The 13,105-nt window shown below is 37.9% G+C and overlaps 1 protein-coding gene across 36 annotated transcripts in view; it reads right to left on the bottom strand.

Annotated features, from left to right (window-relative positions):
- Positions 1 to 13,105, bottom strand: part of NRXN1 (neurexin 1) — a 722,710-nt gene that overhangs the window by 115,496 nt on the left and 594,109 nt on the right. For all 36 annotated transcript variants that reach the window (XM_042789877.1, XM_042789881.1, XM_042789898.1 and 33 more), the window contains one exon: positions 12,039 to 12,210. In XM_042789877.1, the coding sequence (XP_042645811.1) occupies positions 12,039 to 12,210 (172 nt within the window). The remainder of the gene's footprint in view (positions 1 to 12,038; positions 12,211 to 13,105) is intronic.

Raw genomic sequence — 13,105 nt, 5'->3', positions numbered from 1 at the left:
AGGGTAGTCAGAGCTGTATGAATCAGAAAAAGATGCAAGAAATCAGTTGTACAATTACATGTTGGCAAAGGTAAGGTAGCATGCTGGCCTACTTACATCCATCACTTAACTGATGGTTTGTGGCTCAGTAACTAAGATTAATTTTTAATCTATTTTGATTCCTGCTAAATTTGTTTCTTGCATCTTACTATACTCTAGAGAATTTGCTGAAGTGAGTTTCACAGATTTCCTTGTCTTATTTTTAATTCTCTATGCCATTATTTTACACTGCTATAATGCCTTCTATTATTCCTATTATAACTGAACATAATTGTATGAATACAGGTAGATATCAGCTTCCTATAATACTCAATGAATATTTTATCCAGTTGAAACAAAAACCAGTGCTATTTTATCTTTGCTTTGGATAAATAATGAGAACAGAGCTGAAAAGTTAATTGTAGGAAACAGTTTTTGATTGAGTGATCATAAGTTGACTCAAATTAATATAAGGATAACTAAAAATAAGCCTGTAAATCAGATTCCTGATTTCAAAAGAACAGAATTTGATAAAGTAAAGGAAATCAGTTTGCGTAATCAGTCTGATGGGCTGGACTCAGCCAGGAAGGACACTTGGAAATTCTTTAAGTTAAAGTAAAAAAAAAAAAATATCCCAACATGTAACCACATATATATATATATATATATATATATATATATATTTTTTTTTTTTTTTGCACTTACACCTACAAGGTTAAAAATATACAAGGGAAGACCTATTAGTCTGAATAATTATGCTATCATAGACTACATTATAGGAGGTTAAAACCCCAGACTTGCTCAGCAATGAAAGCAGTGACTTTCATAATTAGAAACAAAAATAAATATACAAGTAAATCTGCCAAAACTCAAAGTCAAGGGGCCTTTCAAAAAAAGCAAAATAAATTTAAAAGCCAGAGGTTCTTAAGCACTACAAACAAAAAGAGATCATGGAAAGAAGGGGAGTCATTTTGTAGTAACACTGATGATGATCCAAGGGAGTGGGTTGGACTGATGAATAGGAATGTGTCTATGAAAATGTAGATCTCCACAGCTCAGAAGAAAGCAGCGTACATATATTTAATAAACTTGTGGGGCCAGAAGGAGAGGAGGATGATGTCTATCTCAGAACTTAAAAATAACAAGCCAGGAGTTTTTAAATACAGCTATCCAACAGGGCATGCTACTTCTTGTATTAGAGAACAGTAAAAGTAACAGCTTAACATGAGAGGGGTAAAAATGCCATCCATGTCAAATTATTTAATCTGACCTTAGCCATACATGGTGCTTTAGAACAAATTTGAAAGGAAAGAATTAAAGACATAGAAGTGATTGCAAAATGAGATAAAATGCAAAACTTTACCAAATCATATTAGACTAATCTAATAGACGTATTTGATAATTTAACTGATTTTCTAGATGAGGAAAATTAAATATATTTAATTGATGTTGTGGAGCAAATCATAGTTTAACTGTGGAAAATATAGGGGAGCATAAAAATTGTACAGTAAAGAGCTGAAGTAAAAAGACAACAAGGGATAGTATTGAACAAGGAATTTTTCTTCTCCTCCTCATTCTCTCCTTGCTCTCTTGTAGAGACCACAGCCTGATATTCTGCTTCTGTATCTACTGACAGGATTCTGAATACAAGGGCTGCTTGATTTAGGTCACTCTCAAGGTACCCATATTCCCAGGATGCAAGCCCCCTTTCCAGGAACTAGCTAGTGCATCAGAGTCATCTTCTCCCTAATACTTCCACTTCATTAAGGTATCATCTTCAGCTTCTTGGTGAATCATTCAAAGAGATGATAAAGTGATTACTTGTCACAATTAGACCTGCCAATGTGTCAACTATACCATATTCCGGCCCTCATTGTTCCCCACTATATTACCTGTATTTGAAAACTAAAAATCCTCAAGAGATAGGTCAGTCAGACCTATCAAAGTTCTCCAAGTATTTTGTAGGACTGATGCCATCTAGTTGAATGGCTGGAAGATCTATGTGTGTTTAAGTCAAGCAAGTATAATAAACTAAATGCTGAGTTTTATGTTAAGATGAATATCATGGTGAATTCTGAAACTGTTAGACTTTGCCATAGGAGCTACCACTGAGACCATGCAGGTTTATAAGGAAAACCAGTGGTTTTCTCACAGAGTTCCACCCTGGTAGTTTTCCTAAGAAAGTACCCGAGATGAGTTCCAGGACCACTCTTCGGTATTTTCTTCACTGATCTTAGTATAAAATGTCAATCACACAATGAGATCTGCAGATGATATAAAAGTAGACATATTGGTAACTCTTAAGAGGCTGCAGATACCAGTCAAGAGAAACTGAGCCCTCCTGAGTTAACAGAAGTGACACTAAAGCTTATACTACAAAGTTTGGATCGCACACTTAAGATACAGGACCAGTAACACCAATTTTTGTGATAAATGGGGATATTATGAGAGATAGTTCATGAGGAAAGACGTTCAATGGGTATACTAGTCAGGTGCAGAATGATATTGAGCCATGAGGTTTTAAGGTATGAAAAGGGAAAATAAGCTCTTAGAATGCATCAGTGGAGATGACTTTCAGCATTAATGTCTTCATATGTCTTTACATGAGGTCCTAGTGTTCTCACTATGGTCCATTTCCAGACATGTGCTTTTGAAAAATGAATTCAAAACAGAAAAGCATCAAAAGAAAGGCTATTATGAGAAAACTGTTTTGTGAAAAGACATACAAGAACAAAGTGGAATGAACTGGAAAGTGTTTGGACCGGAAACTGAAAGAAAATTTCTAAGCACAGGAATTTTCTCCTAAATTACTCTCTAAGGGAAACAATTTATGTGAAGAAGCAGATTTGACCCAGTACATTTTTCTTTCTCATTTCTTTAGTTCTTCTATCCTTAACATAACTTTTAAATACACATGGGGAAAAAAGAAATAAGAATGGGGGAAAAAAAAACACAAATAAACCACTAATCCTTTAGAGGGGAAGTGAGCCATTGATTTAAATACACTTCTATTAATATTTTCTTTAGCATTCTAACACTTCTTGGAATTTACTTGTTTTCTGACTGCTAATGAAAATAATCCATGAGCTGTCTACGGCATTAAACCTTTTACTTGAGCCAGTGCAATTAATTCAAAGTATTTTCTTTAAAAATTCAAATGATCTCTCCTGCATGTATTATCTTTCATATATCATCTTTTCTTTTACTGTTATGATGCATATCCAAAAAAGCAAAGTTGATTTTTTTAACTTTGGGACATGAATGAAAAATACTTTGACCGATTAAAACGTTGTTTAAGCTAATGAAGTTTTTACAAAATCTCTAACCCTAGAAAAAATACAAATAAATTGCATAAAACACTACATTTTTCATTTTTAAATTTTAGAAATAAAAAAAATCAAGGGTTTTAAGTGTTTTAAAAATGTCTTTTTGTTGGTTTTAAATACCTTTCATTCTTAATCTTTTCATTTTGTTTTTTTCATTGCCTGTCAAAGGAAGCATATTTTGGTTTTTTAATTCTTCATTCACTAAACTTTGTCTTCACGAGTAATCTTATAATCTCCACTACTACAGTCAGTAGGTATGGTTTCTAACTTTTCATTTAAAAAAAAAAACAAAACAAGCCAATGTTAATGAATATAAAACTTAAGGTTTAAATGATCATATTTCCTTTAAAAAAATCAATGGATTTACTCTGCTGATTTTCAATAGGTGGCATCTGTGCCTTTGTTCTCCCTAAACCAGGGTCTGATCCATGAAAGAACTCTGCCTTTATAACCAGTGTTGTGTAATTTCTTCCTGAATATTTTCACATATGGAACTTTGCCAAAGATTTTGTGCAAATCTCCCCCCGCCAAAAAAAAAATTATGTTAACTCATTCATATTTATGCCCCATTATCTCATATCAAACCAGAGTAGGTTTAACTATAACAGTTACCAGCAGACATTCCCAGACAGACACCTCAGCATAAACAGAACCTCAGGGAGATGTGACTCCATGGATGCAGGAAAGGCCATAAAGAACATTTATGAGTTTTGCTTTCCAAATCTGGGAGAACAAGACCTTACTTGGTAACCAAGGAACTACTGACTTAGCTGGTATGTTTCCCTTTCTTCTCTTACTAATTCTATAAACTAAATATTTTAGACCCACATCTATAACCTGATTTTACACATATGACATAAATTTATACATAAAGTGTTCACTTGAACTGTGTAATTCATCTTCTACATACTCCCAGATGGGAAGTTCCTGAGAAATCCTCCTGTTCTTTCCAAATACCGTTATCTCCAAGGGAAATAAAGTATTATGAGATGTCCTTGTTTCATTGGCATTGCTAGTTTCTCACAGCAGGAAAATGACATACAAAATAGGAGATGTTGGGCAGTATCTGCTTCACAGAAGTTTGATCACTGCTGTGATCAGAACTTAAGTCTTCACCACTGCATTTCCCTCCTGGGCAGAAATGTAGTTTTTATTTTAGTTTTGCAAGCGTTGCCCCCACCAAGTAATGAGAGACTGCTCCAAGTTTGCGAACTTTGCACTGCATCAGAAGAAGGTGTTCTTCATATCCTTCATGTCCACCATCAGGATTGACTTAGAAAGGTAACAGATCTGACGGTAGAAGTGCCAAAACTCTGACCATAGCAAAGGAAAGCACATGAGAGAGAACCAAGATGTATTCTTTTATCCAAAAAAGGAAGCAAGTGAGAAGAAAGGTAAAGAGGATGTGTTGCTGGACAAATAAATAAATAAATGAATAGGAGTCAGAAGGCTTATATTATTTCAGCATGGAAAACACCATGAAAGTCCCATGTCCTAAAAGCAGTGACCAGGGAGGTTTGAAAAATTACCCTATGCCAAATGTAAGGCAAGGCAAATACTAAGTGCCCCTTTAATTCTTAGGTTCCTACCTCACATTGCCCATTATAGTTTTGCAGGGATGTGGTAATAACAGGATGTCTGTCCATTTTATTAGAATATTCAAAGATATGTTTGTGAAATAGTTCGAGTTCCCCACTGGTCACCACACTTATGTCTGAGAAACAGATCTTTGATTCTCTTCAGAAGTGGCTGTAGGGGCTTGAATTTGAAAGGTATTTCTAAGTCAATGGTATTCATGTTAGACACCTGCACGGATTGCTTGAGAAATACTAATCCATTTCAGAGAAACAAATGTACTGACACAAATGTCTCCTGTTAATTTTATGGCCAATCTGAAAACACAAAACCAAGACAAATGGATAGCACTTATCCTAAATAGGGTACATGGTAATAGCTGACTCTTAGCATTTTTCTTAAAGTCAGGTGAATGCCATGAAAAGATGGCAGATGCTTTGTCTGTTTTCCAGAATATAGGGACCAAGAGAAGCATTTAAATGAGATGCCCCCTTAATCTAGTCCTTGAATGTTCTGCAGTAATAACCTTTAGCCCACAGATCCAGAGAAAGTCCCTAAAACAACATGTGTGCTCAGATGTTTAACCTTATGTGATTAAGAAAAAAAAAAAAAAAAAAACAAAAAACAAAACCCACAACAAAATTATTCTGTATTATACTAAAGTCCTGGGAGCTTCACAGCTGCCAGTTGCCATATTGCTGTACTGGGTTTGCACGGCAAGGTTTTGGTAGTGGGGGAGATATAGAGATGGCTTCTGTGAGAAACTGCTAGAAGATTCCCCCATGTCTGACACAGTTAATGCCAGGCAGCGCCAAGGCAGACCCACCGCTGGCAAAGGCTGAGCCCATCAGCAACGGTGGTAGTGTCTCTGGGATAACATATTTAAGAAGGGGGAAAAGTTAGTGTGCAACAGCAATTGCAGCTGGAGAAAAAAGTGAGAATATGTGAGAGAAACAACTCTGCAGACCCCAAGGTCAGTGAGGAAGGAGGGGGAGGAGGTGCTCCAGGTGCCAGAGCAGAGGTTCTCCTGCAGCCCGTGGTGAAGACCATGGTGAGGCAGGCTGTGCCCCTGCAGCCCGTGGAAGTTAATGGTGGAGCAGATCTCCACCTGCAGCCTGGAGAGAACTCTATGCTGAGGCAGGTGTATATGCCCAAAGGATTCTGTGACCCCGGGGGAAGCCCACGCTGGAGCAGACTCCTGGCAGGACCTTTGGTCCTGTGGAGAGGAGCCCACGCTGGAGCAGGTTTGCTGGCAGGACTAGTGACCCTGTGGGGGACCAGCACTGGAGCAGTCTGTTCCCGAGGGACTGCATCCCATGGGAGGGACCCACGCTGGAGCACTTAGTGAAGAACTGTAGCCTGTAGGAAGGACTCATGTTGGAGAAGTTTGTAGAGGACTGTCTCCCGTGGGAGTGACCCCACAATGGAGCAGGGGAAGAGTGTGAGGAGTCCTCCCCCTGAGGAGGAAGGAGCAGCAGAAACAGTGTGTGATGAACAGACTGCAACCCCCATCCTCCGGACCCCTGCACCACTGGTGGGGAGCAGGTGGAGAAATCAGGAGTGAAGTTGCGCCTGGGAAAAGGAGAGAGGTGGAGAAAAGCTGTTTTAAGATTTGTTTTTATTTTCTCATTACCCTACTCTGATTTAATTGGAAATGAATCAAATTAATTTTCCCCCCAAGTCAAGCCCAATTTGACTGTGATGGTAATTGGTGAGTGATCTCTCTCTGTCCTTATCTTGACCCATGTGCCTTTCATTATATTTCTCTCCCCTGTCCAGCTGAGGAGGGGACTGATAGAGCAGCTTTGGTGGGCTCCTGGCATCCAGCCAGGGTCAGCCCACCACAACTGCCAAGGTACTTGGCACCAACCATAATGTCAGCCTGTGGTTTGATCTTCTGCCAACATACATGGACTCTCACACAAGTTCTTCTTTAGTGTATATGCTCGATTGTAATTTATACTCCCCAATCACAGAGAATCATCTGTTCCAGTAGTCTGGCAGTGTTTGGCACAATCTCTTTTGTGTGAACAATGTGTGTGAGGTGATTGTGCTGTCAGAGCTAGGTCTGTCAGACACATCCCTGACAACGTCTGCTGACCCAGGGGGCACATGAGGACAGCTGCAACTCAGTTATGCTTTTCTAAGGCTGACCAGAGATCCCGGGATGACCAGGAATGTTTTGTTTCACATATTTGCCTACATCAGACTCCATCTTCCAGAATGCTGTAGGGTCCTGGGAACTGCTGAGTATTCCCAGCAGGCTGAACAGCTTTGAAACCATAGACCAGTTGGCCAATATCTAACAGATCATCTTATATCCAGAAAATTCTGCATCAGTCTGATTTATGATGAAAGTACTGAAGAGTACATTCCCACTGGTAAAATGATTGGTTGTGATGTTTTTTTCTAAAAGAATCAGCACTGGACAAACTCGCTTTGACTGCAGAAAGTGTAGAGTTATTCACAGAAAAGTGTTTCTGAAAATCCTTCACAATAAATGGTGATTATCGTGGCTTTACAAAGTCACTTAGCTTGTTCCAATATACTTTCCTGGACTGGTAAAATGCACACCCTTCACTACTAAGGAAGGAAAATTAGAAAATCGAGGAAATTGTTTTTCTTGTTAAATAGGTATGGTTCTGAGCACTGCTGAGAAAGAGCTTTTTTTTTTCTTTTTCCCATTTTATTTGATTTGAAACAGATTTTCTTTCAGGTAAGGAAGAAAAGGTTATTTCAAATTAAAGGAAAAGCTTTGTTCTCAGATTACCTAAATGCCTTATAAATATTGGGTGTTCCTGACATGAAAAGTCAGAACATTTTATGTAGAAAACACTGAAATTAATATTTTGCCATTACTAAAACCAATTTCCTATTATTCTGTTTTTCCTTTGGCCTGACTTTTTAGTTCAGTTTGACCCAAACTAACGAGTCCTTGGGTTTCCTACCATAAATGTATTCTTAGCAAATCTACATTTCAGTGTATAATTATTACCTAACTGAAGGTACATGAGCAGCCTGTTCACAGTAGTAGCTGGAGTTGCTACTATGGTGCAGTTCCACTGCCACAGCAGCCAGCCAGTCAGGGAGGGGAATTAAAACTGAGTTGTGGAGCAGACAAGATAAGCTGTAAGGAGTAGAAGGGATCTGCATGGAAAATGGGGTTAGTCTATTGGTCAGAAACTCTTGACTGCACAGTCAGCAGTATTCTTATTCCTATTTAATATGATCAGAAATTAGACTGCACCCAAATAAGTTAATGGGAAATCACTATCTGATTAAAGTTTTTTGGGATGGTGCTGAGGAATGATAATCATTAGGTAAAGAGACATAACACTTAATTCAGTTAAAGAAGATGGAATATACAAATCCAGTACAGTTCTGTGCATCTTAGCTATCAAAAAAACACAGTATGCCATTCTCAGTCATAGGGCTACCTATAAGCCACAGACACAATGAGAAAGTGGCTTTGATGGGAGTCTGAAAGAACATATGTACCTAAATCTAAACATCTGTTTCTGAAAATCATCCAGCCATTTCAGAACACTGACATTCTTCACATTTGTCTAGAACTAAAACACATTTTTCCCCATTATACTCCAAAACCAGCCAGCCTCCTTTACAAGGATATTCATCCTCTACCACTGGCCACCACCATGTATTTTCCTTTTACAGCTCTCATTTAATTTCTACTCAGATACAAACTGAAGGTGCATTGGCCCAGAAAGATTCCTGGGATGGAGAATGATGTACAAGAGAAACAAGCTATATTCTAGTCAGCTTCCAGGGTCATTTCTGCATTTTATGCATCTCTAGGATAAAACACACAAAGCAAGCATGAATGGAGCATTGCCATACAATACTTTTTGCAAGGTGTCTACCTCTGACTGCTCATATAACAATATTAGAGAATCACAAGTGGTACGCCAGCTAGAAAACCCTTTGTGAGAACACTGAACTCTGGGCAGCTCCTGAGACCCATGACTGAGTTCAGACTCCCTACAAATCCCACACAGACTTGTGGCAATCAGGGCCACAGCTCTTTTTCAAAAGATGTTCACTTTAAGTATCAGGAGGGGTGTCCACAGCATCCTCTTAGCAAGCGATGCAATACTGACTGTTACTGGGCCATGGGTGCCATTATCTGCAGCAGTTAGATGGAGCTGTATGAAGGCTACACAGACAATGAAACTGGAAAATCTTCAGCCTCTAATCAGAAACTCCTCTCAGAAAATCTTCAACCAATATTTTAAGATGCCAATCACAAACAAGCAATGTCTTAGAGTCGGACACTCCAACCAGAAGTGTAATTCAGAGTATGATCTCTCCTCATAAAGAATGGAGAATTGATCAGTTGGTATGATTTAGGCAACCAACTGATTTTTTTTTAAATATTTATTTTTGAAAAAAAGGAAATCCAGCATACTTAAGAATAGCAAACTTACTAATTAAGCTGCTAATCTTGTTTCTATTCTTAAAGAAAAAAACAGAAGTAGGAAAGATAAGTATGTGCTTATGTACAGTGGTGCAGGCACATTAAGATATTATGCAGAAAGAAACAATTCAGAAAATAGTCACAAAGCAAAAAAGAATAATCTTTCTAGCACTGAAATAAAAGCTAATGAGCCCTCATGCAAACAAGATTGAATTAGGTCCACATTGTAAAACTGCAACATGTCCTCCATCTAAAATGTGAGCAGAGGGGAAGTTAGCTGGTTAACTAGTACTGTCAGGTACTACTGTCAATCCCTAAAACAGCAACAGCAGCAGTACATCTAAATTGGATGCAGCAGCATTTGCCAAACTGTGCTGTCTGATATCTTTAAGACGTCACTTTCAGAAATACTACTTTTAGAACTGGAGTGACAGTGGTAGCTTTTAATATGGTGCCATTAATAAATACCTTCAGAGCAGTATCAGCCTTGCTCAGAGGGAGCACAGTCTCCAGGACAAGCCTGCATCTTTTCTAAAAGGTACAGCAGTACTAGTCTGTGAAGAAACTAATGTTTAAAAAGTGTTGAAATGAAGAGTACCAAACCTGATGGAGCAGCGTGGAAACATAAAAGAAAGGTATGGCTATGTGCTCTTGTGCTAGGAGCCGGGGAAAAGCAACAGAAGGTGAAAAGGGGGAGGATGGATTTCAAAAGTAATGCTATGGTATACAGGAGCCATAAAATATTACTATGGGAAAGGCAAAGAAAATTAAAGGCCAACTGCAGTCTTGGAAGATCCAGCAATAAAGCAGACCAAGAGATTCTGTACCCTGGCTGATGAAGCAGCTGAAGATGCCTTGAAATGCAGCTAGTGCATAGATTGCTAAAGGAAGCTCAAGAAGCTCTAATTTTTTGTTTTACTTCTTCAAATAAAACATCCAACCTCCTTCCACTCCATTAATCCCACCCCAAGGAAATAACTCTATTTTCTAAACTCATCTATGTTCAGTATAAACAAATTCTGTGTGCCACTATCTTCAGAAATCAAATGTAGTTTGTCCTTGTTGTAGCCACTCCATATTTTCATGAAGAAACAGAACAGAGTAGAAAAAAGAAAAATATTTTCATGCTTAGCATTTAGGGGAGAAAAAAAAAACAAGATAAACAAAAAACCCCACCCCAAACTTATTTTTTCCTTTCTTCTACATAGGTCTTGAACACAAACTAAGACACATTCCTCCCCAGGTTCTACCATCTTATTTCAGCTACCATTTACCAAACATTGCAAAAGTTAAAAAACAAGGAGGGTATGGGGGAAACAGGAATATCTGAAAGATCACGAGACATATTTCATTCAGTATCCCCTTTTCCCTCAAGAGTTTGTTACCTTTCAGAGATGTGTCTAACTTAAAGCCATTGTTTCTAAACACCAGAGCCGTCACTCATTCATAACACATTAGTACACAGGTGTTTTTTAATAACTTCTGCTATACATAATTTCATTTGTGATGCATAATTTCCTTTTTATTTTAAATTCTAAATTATGTCCAATAAATGATCTGAAGGTTTCTATTCCACCTGTGGATTTTTTTATTTTTTCTTTTTTTTTTTTTGTAAAAATTCGGGTCAACAGCTGGACTACAAGTCAGATGCCAAAAAAAACCAAAACACCCAACCAAACACCTAAATACTAATCATTAGTACAGGGAATGCCTTATGCATTTATTATTAGTGAAACATACCCTCCTGTCCCACTCCACCCCCAAAATGAAGAATTTTCTACTTTTAAACAGATAAATCAGAACTGTCATTTATATAATAGCATATATGCAAACCAGAATACCCTTCACTTACACCTCTGGATTTGCTGCCTTTTGTTTAATAATATAAGCATACACACCAACTGTTAACAGATAACATGCAGATTTGTAAATTACCATTAACGGCTCAGTAGTCCTATTCAATAAGAAAGGAATTGCGTATCTGAAAAACCTGTTGCCTTTAAAAACGAATAAAATTAGTAACACAGTAATCTTCAGTGCACGGCATTTGCATAAAATTAAATATGGGCCCGATCAAGGCAACTCTATATTCATACAAGCGGTCCTGTTCAAGCAACCAGCATCATTGCATAAGTAATATCCTGTAGTTTGCATTTTAACCTAAGGCATCTTAATTTGGTTGGTTGGTTGGTTGTACAAATGATAACTGATACACCTTTTGGTTTATGCCTGCTGGAACACTTCTGCTAGATTAATAAGCTTTAGACTGCTTTATTAATAACTCATAATTAAAAGATCACAGACAACCTTTTCCTCAGTAAATGTTTTACCCCATCACTTGGAGATCGATTTTGAAGTCACTTTAATGTGTAGCTTTTGTCAAAGCCTTTTTTTCCCCCCTAAAACAATAATCCAATAAAACAAAACAAGAAACAAACCCACTATTTCATGCCTTTATAACTGTATCTTTCCAATTCCAGTAATAACTTGAATTTGTGCTTTTAAACTCACTTAAGAAATGCCATCATCATCATAAAGTGCATATTGCTCGGGACTCTTTAACTACTTAATTAGCTACTCAAACACTGCGAAGAAGCTGACGTTGTATTGGAAGAAAAGCAAAACGAGCCAAACTCCACGCATCCCCCACCCTCTTACTCACAAATGTTTCTGTAAGACCTTACCTGCTGGGTAACGTTCGATAACTGGCCAGTTGTCCACCTGTAATGTGGCATTGCCACCACTTCTTGTAAAACGTACTACATGGTATTTTCCATCATTAATGATTGCGTTGATCTCTTCAATAGAGATGTCATCAGTTCCAACATTAAATTTAACTCCAATTTTTCCCTGGTGCTGCATATTTTAAAACAAACAAACAAACAAAAAAAAACAACAAAACAAACAAAAAAAAAAAGAGGAAGAAGAAAAAGAAGAACTATTTAAGCATTGTTTTAGCAAGAAATAGAGACAGTGTGTCATACAGGGAAGGATTTCTAACAACATCATCCCTCCTCAGTTGTAACTTCTGAAGGCTTGCATGTGGCAGCGTGGCAGTGACAAGCCTTCAGACAGCTCAGTAAGCCTGGGACATCTCTTTGATGGATAATTGATATTCCAAATGAGTTATTTCACCAATGAGTTCTATCTTTTTCCAAGATATTCAGACCAGGATGAGAAGAGGGGAAGAAGGAGGAAAGCTTAAATTTTCTTTCTTTGTACCCTCCCTCACCTCCATGAGGATTACATACCATTTTTCCTCTTGTGCTTTCAAAATGGAAAGTCACCTGGAACAGGTATGATGATTTTCTGGCTATAAAAGACAAGGCCCAGCCCTGCATATCCTTTCTCCAAATCTCATTCATACTCAGAGTCTTCACAAATGATAACAAAGGAAACTTTTTTTTTTTTTTTCCCTGATTGAGAGGGTTTTTTCCATCACTTTGTAGTGGCTCCAAGTCATTAAGAGAACAGAGTGACTTACTAACAAGGACTTCACTGATCAGAGCCAGAAAAGAGCGAAAGGCATTGGGTGACAGAGGGACAGCATCTTGTTCCCACTAAGGACACTGATTTTTTTTGCTGGGATTTGCCTATAAACTCCTGTGCCCGAGCGCACCTGGGGGACTTCCTACACATGTTCATACTCAGGACCAAGGCTGTAGATTTTCCAGATGACTGTGATATTGGCATGTTTTCATTGTTATTGCCCTTTAACTATTAAGATGTTCACTCTAATGGGACATTTACA

This window comes from Tyto alba, unplaced genomic scaffold, assembly GCF_018691265.1.
Source record: "Tyto alba isolate M040663 unplaced genomic scaffold, T.alba_DEE_v4.0 Super-Scaffold_16, whole genome shotgun sequence".
NCBI lineage: Eukaryota > Metazoa > Chordata > Aves > Strigiformes > Tytonidae > Tyto > Tyto alba.
The sequence above is the reverse complement of the archived record's forward strand: the minus strand, read 5'-3'. Positions and strand labels throughout refer to the sequence as shown.